The sequence below is a fragment of the Polypterus senegalus genome, chromosome 3, assembly GCF_016835505.1.
Source record: "Polypterus senegalus isolate Bchr_013 chromosome 3, ASM1683550v1, whole genome shotgun sequence".
Classification (NCBI taxonomy): domain Eukaryota; kingdom Metazoa; phylum Chordata; class Cladistia; order Polypteriformes; family Polypteridae; genus Polypterus; species Polypterus senegalus.
The window spans coordinates 109,819,477-109,843,887 of NC_053156.1; the positions used below are offsets into that span (position 1 = coordinate 109,819,477).

General features: G+C 36.1%; 1 protein-coding gene across 7 annotated transcripts in view; it reads left to right on the forward strand.

Annotated features, from left to right (window-relative positions):
- Positions 1–5,102: 5,102 nt before the first annotated feature.
- Positions 5,103–24,411, forward strand: part of LOC120525468 (nesprin-1-like) — a 305,232-nt gene continuing 285,923 nt past the window's right edge. For all 7 annotated transcript variants that reach the window (XM_039747791.1, XM_039747789.1, XM_039747790.1 and 4 more), the window contains exons 1-6: positions 5,103–5,192; positions 6,030–6,113; positions 10,652–10,744; positions 12,173–12,351; positions 18,268–18,464; positions 19,191–19,300. In XM_039747791.1, coding sequence (XP_039603725.1) covers positions 5,151–5,192; positions 6,030–6,113; positions 10,652–10,744; positions 12,173–12,351; positions 18,268–18,464; positions 19,191–19,300 — 705 coding nt within the window. In that variant the 5' untranslated portion in view covers positions 5,103–5,150. The remainder of the gene's footprint in view (positions 5,193–6,029; positions 6,114–10,651; positions 10,745–12,172; positions 12,352–18,267; positions 18,465–19,190; positions 19,301–24,411) is intronic.

Below are 24,411 nucleotides of genomic sequence, written 5' to 3' on the forward strand. Positions count from 1 at the left end.
AAAAGAGTGATACCAGTGGGTCCATGATTTTTGCAGGGGTCTTTCTGCATACAGTTACAGAGGTTTAGTTCAGATTTTCTTGATCTTTGAGAATCCTGCTAAGTAGCCTTCTATACAGTATATTAAAGATTTTTGTTTGTCCACATGCTAGGAAAATTTTCAAAACCCAAAGACCTCATTTCATATGCAAAAAGCCCTTTCCAGAAAGAAACAGGTCTTTGTCAAGTGATGGTTCAATAAAGAACCATACAACCCAGTAAAGTGCCATTACAGAAGTGATATTTTTAGAGCGTGGGTTTCACAGCTCACCTGTGCATTGGAGTGTTGTTAAAGCATGTTCTTTAAACCTAAAAAAAAGAACTGCGATCCAAAAATGAACGAATAAAGGGATATTACATTAGTTATATATATATGGGAATGCATTTGAATATACAGTGTTGTTTAATACAGAATTAGAGGAAAACAATTTATTATAAACTTAAACTTTTGAGCATGTTGCAAAATGTTGCCCTTAAGAAAGGCAAGGATTATTTAGGTTATGTTTTAGAATTCATGGGCCTGGTACATTTTAAGCTCTATTCAGACATCCCATTTTTTTAATTACTAAATTATAGGGTATGTCTAATTTGTAATTTAAGCTCATTTATTTACTGAAGCATAAAATGCCAAAAATGTTAAAATTTTATTAGCTAAGACAAATATGAACTTTAAATTTTTTTGATAAAGGTAGAAGTTAAAACCTTTGGATAAAGGTAAAAATAATGTAAATGTTTAAGTGAATTTTAAAAAAAATCTTTAGACTTTAGTCAGGAGAACATTTTGTAAGCTGCATTTTAATGTACATCATTTGTCTTTTTGAGTTTTAATAGCTATATAAAAATCTTGACAGTGCTTTTGTAAACAAGACTCTTATTTCAGTGAGTTATTTGGCTGCTAAGGAACGGTGACAGGAACACAACTAAATGCTTTCCAAGTGTGAAGCCAGACAAGAGCTAATCCATGGGTGAATTGAATAGAAGACAATTAAGCTCTCAGCAGCACCTCCATCTGTACTGAAGCTGACTTTGTGGATAATCGCATATTTTAATTTAATATTAACTGATACATTTGGACCTTCATCACCAGTCAACAATACAGATTTTCAGAAGGAAGGTCCTTTTTAAACTCATTGGTTCTGTCGTTTTTACAGAGTGCTTTTTAAGGCAATATAAACATGTTTTTTTGTGCAAAAAATACATGCATGTGCAGATGCTTGATTGGAATGACAGGAGCAGGCAGCTAATGTTTTTTTTTTTGCTTTCAGAAGTATAACTTAATTACTAGTATATACTGGCAAGATTTCATTTTACCTCCCACATATTACCAAGCACTATTAGAAACTGCTTTTTTTATTAAAGGGAGAAGCCTGTTCTAGTAGCGCTGGGTACAAAGCAGAAAACAGCCAGTCAGGATGGTGTAACTGTTTATCCCAATGTAACATATGCTTCTGTACAAAACCACACTCAATTGATACTGGGCCAGTTTAATGTTGTCAGTCAGCCGTGCTCATGTGTCTTAGGGAATGCTGGAAGAAAACTGCAGGTCCAGGAGAAAATTGAGTTACAGGGTGAACTTTCATATGCCCTATAGACAGTGACTGGGCTGAACCAAACTTGATTCTATTGAGTTGCAAAACAGTAGCTCATTCCACACTGCTATTTTCATTACTGATTAATTTAAAATGTTGCCTATCTTTTTTGTATTGTAACATCTTGAGTCTTGATTGATCTACAGTAACCATATGCTTATCTTCTTAATTAGACATCATTACAAATTCTGCATGCTGTCCCAACAGTTGCATGAATTTACAGTTAAACTGTTCTAGTAATAAAGTAGAGAGATTTTAGTTATGCATGTTTATGTTCAGCTTTAATTTGCATTTTTCTTAACTTTCTTTCTATTTTTTTGGTGGTGGTATCCATTCCTGTTTGTATCCAACGAACATAAACAAATCTGTTTATTAAGAGCAGGGTGAAGGATACATCATCTAATCATTGCTTGTGTTCTTTGCACTACATTACCCATAAAACATACACTATTTTGTTGGGTAGCTTTATGTGCGTTTCCTCTTGAAACATTCTCCTTTCCCCTATAATTGACTTAGCAAATATGTTTATTATTTACTGTCATCTTGAATCAACTTCATCATGATCAAGTAGTTAGATATTTCATGTATTTTCCTCTCCTAATTGTTGACTTTAAAGCCAACATCACCATAGCTCTTTTCCTCTGGAATCATCAGCAGTTTGAGCAGTTATTATAAATGAACTACCTACCAAATATGCCCCAACTATTAATCCACTTTCTGAGTTAATGAGATGTCTTGTCTGAGCCACAGTATCCAGAATGATGAACAGTTCAGCTTGCCTGTCATTTTTATATATGATCTTTTACATGATGAGATGTTAATTACTTAGTTATCTACTACATCCATTTTGAGGTAAACCACCTGCATTGAATATAATTTCTATGCCTTGTGGTCCCTAGGGGATGCTGCAGCTCCCCAAACTTCCAACACACAGGCTCAGACACAAGTTTGCTAGTTACAAAGGGATTTACTGTGGGAAACTCGTACACAGAAGCATTTCATATACCACAACCACCACTCTAATACTTCTTCTCTTTGCATACTGTTGTCTCCGTTTTTTCTTTTTCTTTTCTCCTTGGCTCATCTCTAAGCTTTTTCTCCCTCCTCCTGAGTCAGGCCCCCCGATTGAAGCGGGGCTGCTCCTTTTATATAACACCCGGAAGCACGTTCAGTGTCCCGAAACTGTGGCTTGGAAACACTTCCAGGTGAAATTGGAGCCTGACACAGCAGGACTCACTAGTCCCCTTAGCATCCCCTGGTGGCACCCACAGAACCCAGCAGAGCTGAGCTGACGACCACAAATTCCCAACATGTCCTGTTGGAATCTGTGGTGATGCCGCAACCCGGGGGGCTGCTGTCTATTGTTCCAGAGGAGACAATGCCCTGTGCAAGCTGTTTCTCTCTGTCCTTCCACACTGAGGTCGTCTTGGCCAGGTAAGGTTTTCAGTAAAGCTCCTGTCGGGTTGCCAATCCTCGTGTGGTGTCCTTCACACCCTCCTTCACTTAAGTGTTTATTTTACTTGTTGAATTAGAAGATAATGGAAAAAATGTTTTTAGAAAATGCAGGGATTTATTGTATAGTTTTATAATACTCTCATGCCAGTCTACTAAAAATGACAGCTTTTTTTACAAATGGGGGTGATGAACAAAAAAACACAAGCATGGAAAACAATAGAGCAAATTAAAGACTCCTGCGTCTAGGGATTTAACTAAGAAATCTAACTGGTGAGGGGTTTCTTTCCACCCTTGTCTTACTGAAAGCCCTTGTAAATCATTGCTCACTTTAAAAAATCAGCACTTATCTAGTGAGCCCTCAAATGTGCCAAATTAATATGCCTGGGGTTATGGTGGGCTCATTGTACCCATACACTGGCATGCATTAGGGTGTGGAGCATATAAGGAAATGAGCCGCTACAGCTTAGACACTGTCACAGTGAGGTTTCACTGTGTTGCTCAAAGAGATGAGCCAAAGGTCCTGGAAAGCAGTACAGTACTTATCTGTAACACCACAGATGGATTCCTCAGCTGAGATGCAAACTAAAATTAAAAACTGCCTTCTTCTAAGAGACCACATGTCAATCGGTGAAAGCCACATACTGTACCTATCAAGAGAATCCAATCTGAACACCACAACAATGACTAAAAGCCAACAGAACGAAATCTTTGAATCATACAACAGTCATACATCTAGCTATGACAGATAGTCAGACTTATAGATATATATCCTGTGCTTCTTTTACACATTAAATGTATATGCATCTCTCCCAATTGTAAACTTCCTTGTAGTCTGACAATAACTCCTTAAACCAAAGGTATTTAATGTTATGTTTGTGGTGGCTTGCATGGCTCGGAGTGGCCAACATGAAGTGTTAACTCCACTGATGGACAAGTTTCAGTGCTGGGAATTGCACTGTGTAAAAATTGTTTGGTTACAGTGCCACCTCAAAGCCACAACAGTGACAAAGTTAACAGAACAACTACAACACCATGCAAGGATAATGTTATATGTGGCTTGTATTAATTCAGCACAATCAGGATCTGCTGGGATACTCCAAAAATTCAGATCAGATCAGATATCAGATGATGTCAAAGTGTGCAGATGTTTGGAGGGTGTAAAGTTATGGAGAGCCACTCCAGTTTGTCTGGGATACAGTAGTTGTGGAATCTCAAATTATAGTGTGTGGTAACATTTTTTGTAACTTACAGATAATATTGTTTTGCTACAATAAACCAATTAGTGTCTAACTTGGAGCTTCATCAAATCCAAATCTCTTGAAACAGAGAACTTTCTTAGCCTTTCTCCTGGCAGAGCCCAAGAAATACTTTCTCACAGACTGATGCAGCACAATAATGAAAACAAAAAGCACAAACAAATAATAAAAAGGAAAAGCAAGCTTTCTAACTAAATAAGTAGAAATAAAATATATTATGTACATGGAATAATAATATTTCATAAGCAAAACTTATTGAGTACACAAACCCCAGTGATCCACTAAATTTTGACTGAACTGCATGGCTTATTACAGTTTGATCATTGTGAGCTGCTTTTGTCTTGGCACTGTAGTATATATTATTTTATTTTTTAACAGAGTAAGATAGGGTTGGATTCTTGCAAAAGTATAATTTGAGCCTGTGTATTGTGACTTTCCATTCCTTTGTTTTGGACTTTAGGTAAATATGTTGACTGATTGCAACCACATTCAAAGAGGAATCATAGGGAATATATATAAAATAAGAACTGTAACTGAGAAGGTGCAGCTAGATTGGTGCAGGTGACTTCTTACATATATCTGTTTAGTATTCAGTGGTTTTCTTTCTCATTATAAATCTACCACCTGGTGCATCCATTTAACACATGTTCATGTTTTCTCAAGCTTTTAAATGAGCTCCCTGTGTTTATGTTAAAATGCACGATCAGATCATCTTCACGTGTTGTATTAATTATATTCTCTTCTTGTGTGATTTACAGCGCAAGCCTCCTATAGTGGTGAATGACCTGTTTGAGGACATTAAAGATGGAGTGATGCTTCTTGCCTTGCTTGAGGTTCTTTCTGGACAGAAATTGGTCAGTATTTTTAATAAAGTTGTTACTTTTTAAAGTTGCAACTATAGATGTTGAGACCTAATGCAGTAAGTAAACAATACTTTAAAGTAATTCCCTTAGTATTATATGGAAAATAGTGTTTTAATTCTGTATTGGCAGGGTGCTAGTCCTTTGCAGGGACTAAATAAAAAGAATGATTTACATAGAGAAAATACAGCACAAAATATTGATCAGTCAAGTGTTCCTGACACTAGGTACATTGACAGGGTGCTAGTCCTTCACAATAAATGTGAAATATTTAGTAGAATTGCTTAATCTATTTTTCTATACCTGTAATACATTATATTTCCTAGCAAGTATGACTCATCCTGCATCTTTGAAATTTGTTATAAACTGATCCAGCAGTTGTACAGCTTTCAGGAATAATTTTAAGATCTTCAGACAGAAAGCACATTATTTTAAGAAAGTGAAGGGCTTGTGAGCATTCAGGAGTGCTTATTATATATAAGAGGTGCTTACTATTGTGTCAGAGCATAACAGTTCATTTGCAGGTTAACACCTCACTAACACTCTGGCTTAACGAATAGCTTTTCATATGTTTTTTTTTTTGCCCATATTAGCCAGTTGTAAGTATTTTTCATAACAGATGGGGTCACACATCAGATCTTACACTTTTTGAGCCTTAAGCTTGAACAGGTACCAGTAATCTCTTTATTGGCAAAAATCATTCACAGTTCCCTACAGCTAAGTGGGGTCTCCTGTGGTCATTGTATTCTAAGTTCAACAATTTATTCTTTGGGCATTTTATGCTTTGGTCTTCCAATTCCCATGCTTTTCTTCAATCTTTGTATGTTTAAGCCATGTGAGCAAGGCCGGCAGCTGAAACGAATCCACTGGGTCTCCAACATTGGTACTGCCCTGAAATTTCTGGAGGGAAGACGGGTATGTGTGAATGCTTTTATCTTTTTAATAGAATGTTAATGGAAAATGCATGGGTTTTCAAATTTCTGGTTTTAGCCCTTAAATTAAACAAGTCTTAACCAACATACCATTTGTAGACTTTTAGCCCACAAACACTTCCTTGGATGCTATATTTTTTGCTGTTGTTTTTGCTATTTCTGACTGGAGGGGTGTTTTCGGAACCTCATTATATAAATACTTAGCAAGTGTAATCAATACGTATTTCTTAAAATACCTTTGAGTTTTCTAAATCATATTTGTTAAGATGGAAGTTTACACAAAAAGCATGCCGGTACTGTATAACAGAACTTACAAGAGGTATGTTTAGGGCCTTCTGTATAGAGGGGTAAATGAGGGGACCTCACCAGAATCTGTACATGTAATGTGTTGTACTGTATATCTTTCTTCATGTTACTAGGACAGAACCGGAAACCACAAAATGAAATACGAGTCAAAACTAGATTTTCATTCCCTAAAATGATTTCTCTTTTGGATATACAGAAGTTTAAGCGCTACTCTCTATGAAAGTATTTTCTTCAATTAGTCAAAGATCCACTTGATGCTCTCTTTTTTAATGCAGTGTTGCAAATACGAATGCACACCACTTTGTCTAGCATTGCGCTACATCCACAAGCATAAAATTGTGCCCACTGAAAAGTATGCAGAATAGCAAAAGGTCAAAACAGCAAGAATTAAAAAAAATAATACATTACAATAAAAATAAAAAGTAGATATGTAAAACTAATATGTTACTAACCGTAATGTTACTGAAATATCAATAAAGAGTAAAGATGGGAATAAAAAATTAATTTACACAGAGACAAAAACCAACACAAAAAAATAATCCACAGTTCCTGACACCAATGACATATAATCATGCTATCTTCATTCACCACGATTCATTCATTTAATCCTACATTTTCCTTCTTCTCTCATTCCCTTTTGTTCTCCTCTCTGTTTTTTTTGGTCAACATGAGGCTGTAACTTCCTCCTTTATACAGTATCAGAGAGGAGTTGATCTCTTTATTTTTTAAGTTAATTCTTTGACATTGTCTATAGCATTTTCATGTCAATATATCAAAAAATGAAAACTTAATTAGAAAGGGAAGTGTAAACAAAGAAGCAAACACAAGTACATAAAAACAATAAAAACCAAACACTTCTGAACCAAAGGACTTAACTAAAAGATCTAACTGTTGAGGGTTTCATTTTCCAACTTTTGTGTGGGTGAACAATAGCAGTTTTTTCAGTACAGTGTAGGTTTCAACATTTTCTAGTGAAAAGAGGCCCAAGTACAGATTGTCAAAAGTTATTAATTGGAAATATGTGTAATTTTTTCACAGCCCATTCAGTTCCATTGCAAATAGCAGTGCCAGAAAATGGATTGATGTTGGTAAAATAACCACTCTGTACTGATTTATAAGAAAAATCATGCCTTCATATCTTGTACACATTTAGTATACATCAGCTCTAAAATAGCTTATTGCTGCTTTGAATTTGCCTCTCTAGATTACCAGGAGCCGACAAGTTAGGGTCTCCTGGTGTAGCAGTAGAAAACTAGTTAAGACTTGGGGCAGACAAAAGGATATGCTAGATAGATTACAACTCTCAGATGGTCTAAGATTGCCTGGCATTTCCCAGAAAGAGCTTGGAACTTCTACTGAGGACAGACCGGCCTGGCCTGGTCTGGTCTGTCCAGTTCGCTATGTTGAAACCCTCACAAGGAAAAAAGATTGAATGCGAAACAGTGCTGTTGCAGGCATTCTGTTTTTAGGAAGCTCACATTTTCATTATAATTAAAGTGAATGATCATTTTTTAACAAGTGCCATAGTTAAGACCAACAATTATTCATTACATTTAATAGTTTAAAAGCACCTATGGCAATCTACTACAGCATGGGTCTGAATTATACTTAGGTTAGTGTTGTAATCTACTTTCGGAGAAAGGCAAAGAAATCCTTTTAAAGTAAGGATTGGGAGGTGAAATATAAGTTAGAAATCGAGTGAAGTTCATAACCAAAAATTCAGTCCCATCTTTTGTCAAAGGCTTATTCAGAAACGAAAAAGCCTAGTCAAAAAAGAAAAGCAAGGAGTTTGCAAACCGGGTTCAAAGATCTAAAGCATAACACATTACATGAAAAGTATTGTTATCCAAGTCTTGACCTAAGATGACACCAAAGTGCATGGTGGTTGTCTTTTATACTGTTGTGTTGCTCACTTTGTAAGCCACGACCCTCATGATTGCCACAGCAATGCTGTAACAACTGCCCAACAGACTAGTAGTGTCCATTAAAAAAAAAAAAACACTAAATCATGTTGAAATAAGATGTAAATTTAAGTAAATGTTTGTAAATTTGTCTTGAATACATTTTTAGAGTGCAAACTCAGAATCAGTATATGTCAAAGTCAAAAAGACGAAAAAGAATTTCAGAAACATTTAAAAATAAAGTCAGGAAGATTTTATCAAAAAAACCCCACAAATTATTACAGGCTTAACATAAACATTGAATGATTGCTATTATTGTAAAAGCATTAAAATGGCAGGTTTTTTTTTTAATTGTATTAATTTTATTGCAATCATTCCATACAAATCAATCAATTTTTACAAAAAGTAGGATTGAAAACAAGTCGACCCCCACCCCTGAGAATAAGAGCATGGCCAACGGAGTAAAATTTAAGGCTTGTATACATACCTAAATTGATGAGTTTGATAAGCCAATAGAGATGAATAGAGAAGAAAAAGAAATACAGAAATAATTGCTTCCTCTGTGCATTAAGAGCTTATTCTAAAATATTACTGATTAGATCCTGCCATGTTTTGAAAAAAATCTTTACAGATCTTCTGAGTATTTGATTTTTTCCAATTTCAAAAAAATGGCAGTTTTTGCTACATCCTAATTTGTTCATTAGTGCTTTTCCATGGTAAACCACCTCAAAAAACCTTTGTTTGAACATCCATCCATTTTCCTAACTCACTTATCCATGGCAAGGTTGAAAGGCAGCTGGGGCAACACCTGGAAAGGTGCCAGTCCATCTCAGGGTAAACACACTCACTCACTAAGGCCAATTTAGCAACACCAATTCAGCCAAGCATCATGTGTTTGGACTGTGGGAGGTAACCGGAGCACACAGTTCAAACCCAAGCAGACTATATGTAAATTTCATGCAAGGATCACCCAGGATGCAAACCCTGAACTCCTTACAAGGCAGCAGACCTACTGCTGCATTAGTGTACATTAACATTGCAGCATATATTACAGACACAGTTAAATGTATTACTCCATTGCTGTAAATCATAGACACATTCCCTCTTTTATTTTGCCATGCAACCTGCGCTCTTTTTAAAATATGAATGTATTTTGTGGGTGAATCATACAAGGTCCTGCACAGAGAGCCTTCTCCTGGGCTGAAATGCTAAAGGAAGTGTTGCTAATGGTCTAGCTCATAACACATTATTGGAAAACAACAGTGTGTGATTTTTTTTTTGAAGTGGAGGTGGTGGTGGTGCTATTCATTGAACACTTGAACACATAAGCTATATCAAGTATGATATTTAACTTTTAAACATGAAGACTAAAACCAGTCAGGCTGTACAGCTTATCACATTCTGTCTGTTGTGCCTAACTGCAAGATTAAGTGAGAAACAATTTTAAAAGCAAAAGTAATTTTGTAAAATGCATTTTTATGATTCAAGCATATTGAAATTATATGACTTGAGTTTAAGTTGAAACTGCAGTCTTGTGGCTTGAAGTGTAGGAATTAGTGCAGGTAATGTAAACCATGTTAATTTGTCGTGCAAACCTATTCATCTGCTTTTACTGCCCAATACCTCTTGTAAAGTGTGTTTATTGAATGTTGCCAGCAACAAGAAACAATTTAGTATCTCTGAATGTGACAGTGGAATTATGCTTGATAAAGAGATATGAGGCCTACTTGAGCTCAGGTAAGGTTACAAAAAATGGAACATCAATACAATTTGTTCATTCCAAGCATGTTAATTTGCAGGATAAAAGACTGGTGCACAAATGTGAGGGGTAAAATACTTTTTTTGAAGTTAATTTTCATAATAATGTTTATATTGTTTAATGAAATAATAAAAAAAACTTTACTGCTTTGGGATTTGATTTATCATGAATGGTTTTGAATACAAACATATATACAGTATATGTCAGTAGTTAAAAATTTAATCAAAGATAGCACTAAGAAGAAACTTTGGGTTTTATCCCTTATGATCTAACACCAATCTTTTTTCATTTAACCATGCTGGCTAAAGTCTGTATACCGAGGATCTCCGGTTAGTATGAAGCAACCTTACTCAAGACTCTTTTTGAAAGCATTCATTTTGTAATCCATAAATATTTATCTAATTTCCTGTTGCTTATTTTATTTAGTATACATTAAAATGATTTAAAATATTACATACCTGAACATTTCAAGGTGGGAAATGCTGCAGACCACAAGGTGTTTTGTTTTAAATACTGAATGAATGAAACCTTAACCATTTTTGTTTAATTTTACAGATCAAATTAGTCAACATTAATGCAACTGACATTGTTGATGGACGGCCTTCCATTGTACTCGGCTTGATTTGGACCATAATTCTGTATTTCCAGGTTAAATCTTTTGCCTTATTTTTCTTTTCCACCTGTCTTTGTATTACTGCCAATATATCATTTTTAGTGACAAGTCTCTGCATACTGTGTGTGTATAAGTTGCAATTTCCTATATGAACCCTTTAATTACTGTAAAGACTCTAGCATGGAAGCTTTGGTCAACTCAGATTTCGAATATGCCTTGAAATGTTTGATACTGATATGGGTGATAAAGTTGTACAGCTGAAATTTTCACCACATAACTGATTCAGTCTCTGAATGAGGTGTCTTCTTTATGAACTTTGTATTTTCTCCCTATGGCTTACTAGCTTCCTCCATTGATTTTGATTTCTTGCTAAATGCACATTTTTACGCTGATTGGTGAACCTATATAGGCCTTATTTGAGTGAATATGGCTTTGAATGTGCCCTGCAATGAATTGTGGTCAAACCTGCTTTTAACCATCCTCGATCATTGCTAGCAGTGATGCTGCCAAGGGAATGTGAATATCAAAAGTATGAAATTGTTAGTGATAAAACATCTTTTATACAGTGCACATTCTACATACAGTATTTGGAGAAATAGGTACCATGCTTTTATACTCTTGAATTATTGATTGGCTTAATCTAAAAAGTGGTCATTTTCAGCAGAGCTAATAATGGTACCTAGTTTTATTTATGTCTATCTCATAATCCTCCTTTTCAGAGCTTACATGTTCTCACCTTGTTTGTTTTGGTTTCCACATCATATTTCAAAGATATGATGGCAGTTTGAATGTCAAATATAAAATGGCCTAGTGACATGTCTAATGCTTATCCCTACTTTGCTGTAGCTACTGTTGTCATAGACATGAAAAGTAGGTTTAGAAAAAGTGTAGCTGGACAAATAATTTATTTTAATCAAATCTACACTGAAATTATGATGATTAATGATCTTTCAAGAGCAAAATTGTATTCATTTCTTGAACCAGTGGAGGGTTGTGTGGACCGGCAGCATATTTAGGCAAATCCTCAATATGATATCCGTCCATTGTAGGCACATGTACCGATAATGGGCAGATTCAAAGTCAACATTTACAGTGATAAGCATGGGATGTAGAATGAATCAAAACAAATCATGTAAAATCTTTATAGGTCAGAACAGGGCTTTTAATCTAACCCAAGTGCCCAGGCTGTTGATTACTACATTGTAATGATGATTATCCCATTAAAGAAAATATTAAAAAATGGAAGACTGACATTTATTTCCATGTTTCAGTTTTCATGAACATGTACCTCTACCTATCTTACATTTTAGTGCTGTACAATATAACTGTCTTATTGGTACATTTTTGCTTGACATTAGAAAGTTGTTGTTTGCAACTACTGTAAAATATATGTTTCCTGATTATATGTAAAAGTATTGAATTGCAAATCAAGTAAATGTGCCAATATAATATTTTTCTTGCAGATTGAGGAGTTGACAAGTAATCTACCTTTACTTCAGTCATTATCCAGCAGTACGTCATCTGTGGACAGCTTGGCTAGCTCAGAGACAGCTAGTCCTCCAATGAAAAGAAAAGTTCTCACAAAATTCCAAGGAAATGCTAAAAAGGCTCTGTTAAAATGGGTGCAGTATACCGCAGCAAAGTAAGCCTAGCCTTTGTTTTAATGAGCCTAGTAAAAGAGAGATTATATCGATTTACATGAGCCCTACCATGCACTGTGACAATAAGCAAGAAATGGAAACTTCCTGGATTGCATTTGTAGGATTATGCTGGTTTATTTTTTACATTTTAATGCATAATGTTTTCATAGCTTATTCATAGACTCATGCATTCCTAGAAACTCATAGTCAATAAATAATATTGAGCTAACCTTGGTAAACAAAAATGCATAAAATAACTGGATACCTGAAGAACAAGTTTTCATTTTACAGTCTTTCAAAGTTCATTTACTTTTAGCTGTAGTTCAAGAAGTGTACTTTAGTTTACCAGGCAATGTTTGTTGCAGACATACTTGACTTGACAGAGTTATCCATCTAGCTATCCATTTTACAAACCTGCCTCTTCCATTATGGTATCCAAGCTTGATTCAAAAGAATACTGTGCATCACATATTGGCACAATAGAAACTGCTAATCTGCTTAAACAGGTTTTTGACTCTCAATTGTAATTTGTATTGACCATTCTTTAACATTTTAATGGTATTTTTATATTGTTAGCTGAGAATTATAGTGATTACAGTTTTGTGTTCAAGTCAAAAATCACATTGTTTATCTAATTTACTGAAGTGTGGCTATTCACAATTTCCTTGCCTGTACATTTGTCTTTGGCTAAGGCCGTTTACACCAATTAAGAACTGGATGGGTAGTAATGACTTCAATTAGTAGTGATGCATGGAAAGGATGGAGTTAATTGGTTAAAGACAAATATTCCTAAATATGTAGGGCAAGGAAGCATTTTAATCAGCTGAAACAGCTGGAATAGCCAGCAGGCAAAGCAAGGGTGGCTCATACTTGCAGGCAAATAAAACTAATTGCTTGTTCCTTAAATTGGAACACTTTGCTGCTTAAATCTTATTGAACAATCATTTTTGAGAGGTTAGCTTATTCAAATTTAGACATCACTGTACAAAATTTTATATTATTATGTTTGTCAGGACATATGAGAGTTCAACTTGGGAATATTTGATTGGGTCATTCAGGCATAAGAATAAAGCACTTACGATTTGTTCAAAAGGGACAGAAATGTGAATATTATTCTATTAGTTATTAAAAGGTATTTACTTGAAAGTATGTCAGGTAATTGTTTCTGTTTATCCATCTTTTGAATCTGTTTTAATGCACATGTGTACCAAGCACTGACAAGTTCAGTATTCATATTTTTGCCTCAGTTTCTGTGCTTTTTATATCGTTGGTTGTATAATGCTTACAATTGAGAAATTAGCATTCTTAAGGGTTACCTACTTATATAGACGCAATTATCACCTAAGATATTTTTTCATACAAGCTTGAGCTACATGTGTATTTGGCAGGTTTACTAGCGTTGAATGAACCCTGTATCAGCTGCACTTCCTTGGTACTCTGTTTTCAACACTATCATGTTTGTGTAGCCAGATGACAACTTGGCTAATAATAAGTTTTGAAAGGAATGAGATAAATAGCCTTTAGGGGCTATTCTGAAGAGGCGTTGATAAACAAACGGGTGAAAACCAAGATTTCTAACCTGCCTCATACCAGAAGCCAAAATGAAAACCAAACTTATCAGAGTGAAAGAAAATTCTTCTGAAAGCTGCGTACTAAAGTTGGAATGCCTTAATTCTCTAACAAATTTTTACATATATTGTTTATTGCTTTCATCTTTGTCCAAAATCTTGGACACCTGAGCCACCACGCTTCCACCTTTTCGAGTGACAGCACAATGGTGTCTTCCCACTCCCATATTATAACAATGTGAATGGCAACCATTGTCATTCCCTATCTCTATGAAGCTACTGTAAAGGCTGAGAATGGCAGTGCCCATTAAAAAATACAAATACAATATGCCTTCTAATGGCATCATTAAAAATGCTAAAACTTTATAACAATAAGAAAATGTGTTTCAATAATGAAATAAATTAACCAAAATGAGGCAGCAGAAGTTCAAATGTATTATAACAGATTAGTTTTGGATATCTAAACAAATGATTTATGTACAGTAGGAAAATCCAAAACAACTGATAGCCAGTTGATATTATCGATAGCATAATTAGACATAGAATTACAATCATTCATAGGTTTGTCTGTACTAGATAGATAGATAGAGAGATAGATAGATAGATTCTTTATTAATCCCAAGGGGAAATTCACAAAATCCAGCAGCAGTATACTGATACAAAAAACAATATTAAATTAAAGAGTAATAAAAAATGCATGTTAAAACAGACAATAACTTTGAATAATGTTTGCGTTTACCCCCTGGGTGGAATTGAAGAGTCGCATAGTGTGGAGGAGGAACAATCTCCTCAGTCTGTCAGTTGAGCAGGACAGTGACAGCCGTCTATCACTGAAGCTATTTCTCTGCCTGGAGATGATACTGTTCAGTGGATGCAGTGATCTCCATGATTGACAGGAGCTTGCTTAGCGCCCGTCGCTCTGCCACAGATGTTAAATTGTCCAGCTTCATTCCTACAATAGAGCCTGCCTTCCTAACAATTTTGTCCAGGTGTGATGTGTCCTTCATCTTTATGCTGCCACACCAGCACACCACCGCGTAGAAGAGGGCACTCGCCACAACCGTCTGGTAGAACATCTGCAGCATCTTATTGCAGATGTTGAAAGACGACAACCTTCTAAGGAAGTATAGTCGGCTCTGACCTTTCTTACACAGAGCATCAGTATTGTCAATCCAGTCCAATTTATCATCCAGCTACACTCCCAAGTATTTATAGGTTTGCACCCTCTGCACACAGTCACCTCTGATGATCACGGGGTCCTTTGATTAGTTTCCTATACTCCTCCTAATGCCCATTTCTGATGCAGCCCACAATAGCAGTGTCATCAGCGAATTTTTGCACATGGCAGGACTCCGAGTCGTATTGGAAATCTGATGTATATAGGCTGAATAGGACCGGAGAAAGTACAGTTCCTTGCGGTCCTCCTGTGTTGCTGACCACAATGTCAGACCTGCAGTTACCGAGACGCACGTACTGAGGTCTGTCTGTATGATAGTCCATGATCCATGCCACCAGGTGTGGATCTACTCCCATCTCTGTCAGCTTGTCCCTAAGGAGCAGAGGTTGGATGGTGTTGAAGGCGCTAAAGAAGTCTAAAAACATAATTCTAACAGCACCACTGCCTCTGTCCAAGTGGGAGAGGGATCGGTGTAACATATAGATGATGGCATCCTCCGCTCCCACCTTTCCTGGTATGCGAACTGCAGAGGGTCGAGGGAGTGGCAGACCTGTGGCCTCAGGTGGTGAAGCAGCAGCCGCTCCATGGTCTTCATCACATGTGACGTCAGTGCAACAGGCCGGAAGTCATTCAGCTCACTAGAACGTGATTCCTTTGGGACTGGGGTGATACAAGATGTTTTCTAAAGCCTCTGGACTCTCCCCTGTTCCAGGCTCAGGTTGAAGATTAGTAACCTAATTCATATTAAAATGAAAAAATTTTGTAAAGTCCATTTAAAACATTTTCTGAAAAAAATTCTCACTTGGAAATAAATCTGTTTTGATTAACAACATCATGCTAAGTACACAGAAAAACCTGTGTCTACTTACCAAAACCTGGCTTAGTAAAATTGATAGTGTTCCTTTGACAGCATCAGGTGTAAGACATCCGCTAAGCTTGTAAATTTCAGAGTTCATTCATGTACACATCGGTAATTTATCAATAATATATGAAATAAAGAGTACATCAGAACAAATAGCCACCAAGTAGTAATAAGTAAATGTGAAAATAGTATGTAATAGCCTGAGCTCAAGCGCGTGAAGAAGGAACTCTGAGTCCAGCTCAGGGCGGCAAAAGAGCAGTACAGGAGAAAACTGCAGTAAAAGTAAAACTTAAACTACATTCTGATTCTAGAACAATAAATATAGAGTTAGATAAATGTTGATAAAAGTTAAGTAGGTATAATAAAATATGCATCTACATTTCAAAAAAATGTTAGGGGGGGCGTGATTAAAACTGTTATGAAAACTCAGGTGGCAAATACTTAAAGGTTGAGAAATGTTGTGCTACACCGATCCCTCGCCCACTTGGACAGAGGCAGTGGTGCAGTAAGAATTATGTTTCTGGACTTCTCTAGCGTCTTCAGCACCATCCAAACTCTGCTCTTTAGGGACAAGCTGATAGAGATGGGAGTAGATTCATACCTGGTGCCATGGATCGTGAACTATCATACAGATAGACCTCAGTATGTGCGTCTTGGGAACTGCAGGTCTGACATTGTGGTCAGCAGCACAGGACAGCTATAGGGGACTGTGCTTTCTCCGGTCTTTTTCAGCCTATATACATCAGACTTTCAATACAACTCGGAGTCCTGCCAAGTGCAAAGGTTCGCTGACGACACTGCTATCGTGGACTGCATCAGGAGTGGGCAGGAGGAGGAGTATAGGAACCTAATCAAAGACTTTGTTAAATGGTGCGACTCAAACCACCTACAACTGAACACCAGCAAAACTGGTGGTGGATTTTAGGAGGCCCAGGCCCCTCATGGACCCTGTGATCATCAGAGGTGACTGTGTGCAGAGAATCCAGACCTAAAAATACCTGGGAGTGCAGCTGGATGATAAATTGGACTGGACTGCCAATACTGATGCTCTGTGTAAGAGAGGACAGAGCCGACTATAGTTCCTTAGAAGGCTGGTGTCCTTCAACATCGGCAATAAGATGCTGCAGATGTTCTATCAGACGGTTGTGATGAGCGCACTCTTGTACACGGTGGTGTGCTGCGGAGGTAGCTTAAAGAAGAGGGATGCCTTGCGCCTGGACAAACTGGTGAGGAAGGCAGGCTGTATTGTAGGCATGGAGCGGGACAGTCTAACATCTGTGGAAGAGCGACGGGGGCTGAGCAGGCTCCTGTCAATCATGGAGAATCCACTGCATCCACTGAACAATATCATCTTCAGACAGAGGAGCAGCTTCAACGACAGATTGCTGTCACTGTCCTGCTCCACTATCACCTATCATCTATCACCCATAAGGAATAGCAAGCTTTAAATATATTTTGAGGAATGTTATAAATTTACTTATCATAGAGTGTATTTCCACTTTTAAGAGTTGCATCTTATATGCTACTCACAAATTATAACCAAGTATGTAATTAAGATATATATACATATAATACATGTAATAAAGTACATGTTACAAAAGTAATGCTTTCAAAGAAAAACATATCACAGCATGTAGTGCAACAAAACCATGGGGAGCATCCAATATAGCAAAGTAATTCAAAACTATTTTTATTACAAAAAAAAAAACAACAAAAAACTCCATTCCATCCATCCATCCATTTTCTAACCCGCTGAATCCGAATACAGGGTCACGGGGGTCTGCAGGAGCCAATCCCAGCCAACACAGGAACCAATCCTGGGCAGGGTGCCAACCCACCGCAGGACACACACAAACACACCCACACACCAAGCACACACTAGGGCCAATTTAGAATCGCCAATCCACCTAACCTGCATGTCTTTGGATCGTGGGAGGAAACCGGAGCGCCCAGAGGAAACCCACGCAGACATGGGGAGAACATGCAAACTCCACGCAAGGAGGACCTGGGAAGCGAACCCAGGTCTCCTAACTGCAAGGCAGCAGCGCTACCACTGCGCCACCATGCCACCTCAAAAAACTCCACAAATTGTAAATGTTTACTTATATGTAAAGAATTTTCACCCTGCTTAGTTAATACTTCTGTAGTTGCACTTTTCCGATTGTTAGAGTGAAAATAAAATAAAGCAGAGCCAAAAGGGTGACTCTTTTCAATATAAAAAGTAACATATTCGTTTGTTTTCTTCTAACCTAAAGTAACTACATATGTTTCTTTTGGTGGCAAGTTTACCAAATAAATATATGTTTTTCAGGCGCCTCGGAATTGAGGTGAAAGATTTTGGGCCCAGCTGGAGGAGCGGAGTTGCCTTTCATGCTGTGATTTATGCAATTCGTCCTGACTTGGTAGATATGGATAAAGTAAGGAGGCGTTCAAATAGAGAAAACTTGGAAGAGGCCTTTTCCATTGCAGAAACTGAGCTAGGAATCCCCCGACTGCTTGATCCAGAAGGTATTATTCTTTTAAATACTATCTTCATTCAAATCTATTTATATTCTCCAGATTAATATTTGTTGTTTATATATGATAAGTGATTTATTCTTGGCTGCATGGTTCTTTTTTCCTCAGGCTATTGACTTGAATGTATTTGTTAATCATTTCAGTTTTGTACACATTCACGTTTTTGATGGAAGATAAACATCCACTGAAAGAAATCTGTAGCACGGTTTCAGAAATAAAGTAAATGTGCTTCAGTGCTAAAAATCATTATGATCAAGTTAGATGATCTTTTTAAAATATTAAATTGTGTTCCATCCACCACTTCATTTTTTTTTCTCAAGTAGCTCCTTCCATCTGGGATTGTGTTGAGCCAAAAAATACACCAGTAACTTGCAGAAACCAGCCCTGAATATGATATGAGCCCATTACTGGGCACACTCACACACTCATCCTCTCTCATTCTGGGACTGAATAACTTAACAACAGAGTCTTGTGATGTGAGAGAAACTGGAATAGTTAAAAAAAAGAAACATGGTCAATGGTTGTATATCCAAACTCCCCACAGGCAGAGAATAGACAGGGACAATTATAATGGGTTATGTGCCTTAGCATGTCTGTTCTACTATTAGTGGATGGATATCTATTGAGAAAGTTTCGCTGTATGTATTCTTTGTCAGTCTTGTTTTTAATGGCGCGTAGCAATAGTATCAAGTAAGCTACTTTTTGTGTGTATTTTAGATGTGGACGTTGACAAACCGGATGAAAAGTCCATTATGACATATGTGGCCCAATTCCTTAAACATTATCCGGACCCACACAACACAGAGACAGATGGCCATGACGAAGAGGTAAAAGCGATGCAATGTTTCTGCTTAAAATATTTTGCTGTATCGGCTCATTTTATGGGTAAACAAGTGAAAACGCAAACTTCAAATAATGTTAATGGCTTATGGATGAATTGTCTCATATTTTTAAAAAGATTGTGTGATCTTTTTATGTTATATACAGTACATTGTATACTGAAAATTTTGTGAAACCTTTCTCAAACATGAAACCATATTGAATAATGTACATTAAAGTACAATACTGGTAAAGTTAGAATGTGTTCTTTCTTGTTCATTATTTTTCTTTATTTTATTTTCTTTAGCCACTTTGGGCCTAGGCGTACTTCATGCAGAGATGAATGTGCACAATCCGAAAACTTTTATACATCATAGATGTTAACTTTGAATTTGCCTAACTCTGTCTCCATTACCAGTTGGAAGAGACCTAAATTTGAATTACCAAAAAATGGGAATATTTATTTAAAAAAGGGCATTTTTTGAAAGTGGAACAAAAAATGACACCTTAAAGGATTATTTAATTCATATAACTTTAAAAATGATGTTAAAAAATATGTTAAACCTTTTTTCAGCCCACTGTTATGAGTATACAATAACTGTGCTCTCAGTATCAGGCACACGTCTGGAGCTGGCTCTCCTTGACACATTGCCACTCACATCAACACCTGCAGTCTCTCACACCAAGACAATTTAGAGTCACCATTTAACCCAACACACATCTCTTTTGTATGTGGAAAGAAAAGTCCCTGGAGGAAAACCCCATCGCAAAAACAGGAAAAACACGTTTTGTCATGGTAGGGTCCTAGGGTGCCCCATTAACCTTTATACTCTTTATTGTGTAAATTCTAAGAGAATGCCCCAAATCCTATACTCTTACCACAATATTGGGATTGACTGTTATTGTAGTTGTAAGCCTGTAACATCCTGTTTCAAATACAACCATTGATTCCTAAAATTACATTTTTTTCTAAGTCCATATTTTTATCGTAATGTTATTACACCATCCTACACCATTTTATTTGATAACTTTGGTGCCAATGTGCCATTCTATTTTAGCCTTACAAGGCTTCTTTTTGTTTAAGAAGACAAATTTGTATTTTGTCAGTCTTCTAAGACGATTGAATTAGAACAGATTCCACCAGATATGGGATCACAGTTTTAAATAATTTATTAATTGACTTCATTTATATAGCACTTTTGTAATCTACTCAATGCGCTTTACATAGACAATAGGAAAACACCTCAACCACCATCAATGTGTTGCATCTATCTGGACGAAACAGTGACAGCCATTCTTGTACCACTAGTATCAGATGGTGAAGGGGTGAGAGGAATGGTTAGCTAATAAGGGACAGGAAATGACTATGGAGCCAGAATGACTAGGCTATGGTGGGCATTTTAGCCAGGAAAACAGGGTGAACCCTATTATTTTTTAAATAGGCCCAGTGATCTTTTATTACCACGGAGAGTCAGGACTTTGGTTTTATATCTCATCCAAAGGATGGCACCAATTTCTTAGTAAAGTGACCCCATCTCTGCACTGAAGCATTGAGATCATTCTGCTAGCCTCACCAACACATCTTTCAGCAACAGTCTAAACTTTCCTGATTACTGTCAAGGCTCAACATGCTTGGCTTCAGGTTTATTACATAGCTCTGAAGTGCATGTGGTATGGCTACTGGATTTAATTTGTTTCCATAAATGAGAAAGCCTACTCAGTTATTCATTTGTATAAGTGACAATAATGTCACATCCAACTGTGATATACAAGATATGTTGCCCAGAACCACCACACTAACCTTAGTGTAGTTTGTTTTACTGTGGTGATTTCATGTTCTTTGTACAGACCAAGGAAAAAAACATCTGTGCATACAGTATGCCTAATGTTTATGGTTGTGTAAGATTACCACAAAATATTTCAGAAAAAGCCTTTGAAAAAGTCAAATGTATCATGTGTTTAGATGCATAAGAAAAATTGGGCACAGATGTCAATACATGTCACTAATGGTTTAGAATTTTGAAGCAAGGTTATTATAGTTTTGCCTTTTTATATTAGTTTTTATTTCTATATTTCTTCTAACCTTACTTGGAAATTCAATTTAGTTTTAGTTTTTCCTCATCTTATATTTTTAGTTTTAATTTAGTTTTTATTTCACAAAGACATTTCTATTTTATTTATATATATATATTAGTTTTAGTTTTAGTAATTATGGTGTGGTTATAGAGCTGCTATGTAGTTTAGTTTTATGTCACAATCAGACAGAACTGTACACTTAACGGATTTGGATATAATATGAGTTTAATGTTAGTGGAAGCTTACTACACTATGTAATTTACTATCTGGTTTTGTTTTTGTCTGATAAAAACAAGCATAATCTAAACAAGATACTGAATATGAACAGTTTTATATTTTTTTAAATATTTTCCATGTCATTTGTGCTGACTGTCAACACTTTTCATCTTTTCCTTTTCTTGCCCAGAATAGAGCAATTTGTAATGAATTTTAGGTGATTTTTAAGGTTTGAGGGTTTTTTTTACTGTAAATGTGTACAGCACACATTTTATCCTACTCCAAGACAATATGCTTACGATTAATGCCTTCAATGTTGCATTCAAAAATATCCCATACTCAGCCTTGTTATTTTCTGCCAGCCATATTGATCTCTGATTCCGTCTCAGGCACATACAATTTATAGACAGAGTTTTGCCAGCTGTAGGCCTGAAAAGATAACAAAAATCAGAAAATCTATTCTACTGTGTTCTGACAGGTTGAAAATCATGGGGGTTTAGTAAGAACAGGGCTCTTAGACTTGAATTAGTGTGCAGACCCCTCATAGCTGTGTTGAGGGAAACAAAGAAGAACAAGCATTTAGTGTCAAGGTCAGGGGCAGTGAGATTTGAACAGCCTATCATAAGAACAGTAAATCCTTAATGAGAACAGCAACAGTAGGTAATAGGAGTATGGATGTGCACAAAACAACAGAGACAGCATCTGAGATTAGGAACAATATATACATAATCTAAAAATGTTTATCCAGAGCATGATCGCTGGTAACCTGGAAATAAACTGAAACATTACTCACTCATGATTTTTTGTCCATACAGTATAGGTTTTGTTGACCAGCATATTCTGATTTCAGGCATTTGAATTAGATCTTGATATACAACAAGTGCAAACAAAGGCGGCACAGTAAATTTCTTTCTATCCTCCATGCTTTACGCACCCATTTTCAGCTTGCTCTGTCACTGCAAATGCTGTGTGAACAACTGCCCTCCCTCACCAGCCACTGTTTACTGGATCAATATATGTGGGTGGCTCATGGTTGATTACTTTCTGTTTTAGAGTTGAAAAAAGACTAATTAAAAACTAACGGCAAGAATATTCATTCAAAAATGAAAACTAAAAATATTTTTAATGTATTATTAGTTTATGTCAGTTAGTCTTTCCATCTACTTTAATAGTTTCGTTTAGTTTTATTTTTTCATTATGGTTTTGTTAATTATTTTATTTCGGTTTGCAAAAATGTGAATGTGAATTTCCCCTTGGGATTAATAAAGTATCTATCTATCTATCTATCTATCTATCTATCTATCTATCTATCTATCTATCTATCTATCTATCTATCTATCTATCTATCTAAATGTTTTTTTAATAATAGTTTCAGTTTTTATTTTAGTTTTTGTTAACTATAATAACCTTGCTTTGAAGTATATAGTCATCTTTCGTATAGGAACAAATACCTGCCTAACTCACACATAGAGCCTCTCAATTAGTATTTTTCCATTTTGAGCTACAGCTGTTGCCAACTGGATTATGAAAACTTAGCCAATTGGACAAAACAAAATATAAAGCTAATTTTAAGAAAACCCTCAATATTTTATAGAAATAAGAAAAACTTACTTTACTTTACTTATTTGGCCTATTATAAAAACTCCATCAGAGACAAAATGAGTCCAATTAGGCCTATCCAGCATTCATCAAGGCAGGTACTTGGTTATGCTAGTGTAGTTCACAAACTACTTCAAATCACTTTCCTAGGTTGTTTAGTCGTAGTTATAGTAGTATTGTCATGTGACATGTGAGATGTGAAGTGATTGTGAAGTCTGATGAAGTGGCAAATTTCACAGTCCTTCATGGACTCCAGTGTCTTTTTTCACATTGATATCAGTAAAGTCTAAAACGAATAACAAGTATTTAATGATTGTCATCCTGCTTGATAATACTAAAAAGCATGCTTAGTATTATTTGTTTACATCTCTTCATTTTGCTGATGCTTTCATCCTGAGTGAGTTACAAACCATAAGTATGTGATTTCACTTGCCTTCTATTATGTAGATCTGGACTAACAAAGATAAACTGTAGTGTAATTGATTATAAAATTTAATGTTTGAAAAATACTAGAGTATTCTGGTGAAGAAATCAGAAGCTGAAGCATTTGTTTTAATTATGGGAGGTGTTAGAATCATTATTATTTAAGTCAATCATGAATGTTCTTCTAAAGTACCATGATAATTGGTAATCTGCAAACTTATTATTAAGTCGATAACTTGTATTTTATGTCTGTTTCTGGCTAATCCCCAGGTTGCTGTTGAATGTGAATTACGTCACTATATCTTTAGCATCAGATCAGCTTGGCAAATAAAACCTGGCTAACTAACTCTGTTCTATCATTCTGGTTGTGTTGCATGCAATAACAAGTGCAGTTGCATCTTTGCACCACCCCATAATAATCTGCTGCTTGGGAAGCAGTCGTGTGATATATCATCTGTATTTTGAACAAATGTAACTCATTTAATATCTGGCAAAGTGCACTCCAACTGACTCCACAGACATTTAAGACATCAAATTTTACATCTTGCACATGACTTTCTTGACACAGGCTGCTTTCCCGAAACAGATCTGTCTACATTTGAATCATGCCTTTGGGTGAATGTGGAACTATGGCCACATTTTAAATGCAGCAGTCTTGCTCTTCTGGTACTTCACTTGTAAATAAATGATAATACTTTATTGATTAATTATTTCAGATTGTATTGACAAAAGATATGTATAGTAGCACTGTACATTTACATTGTGCAGTCAAATCTATCTGCGTAAACTACAAGAGCAAGATGGT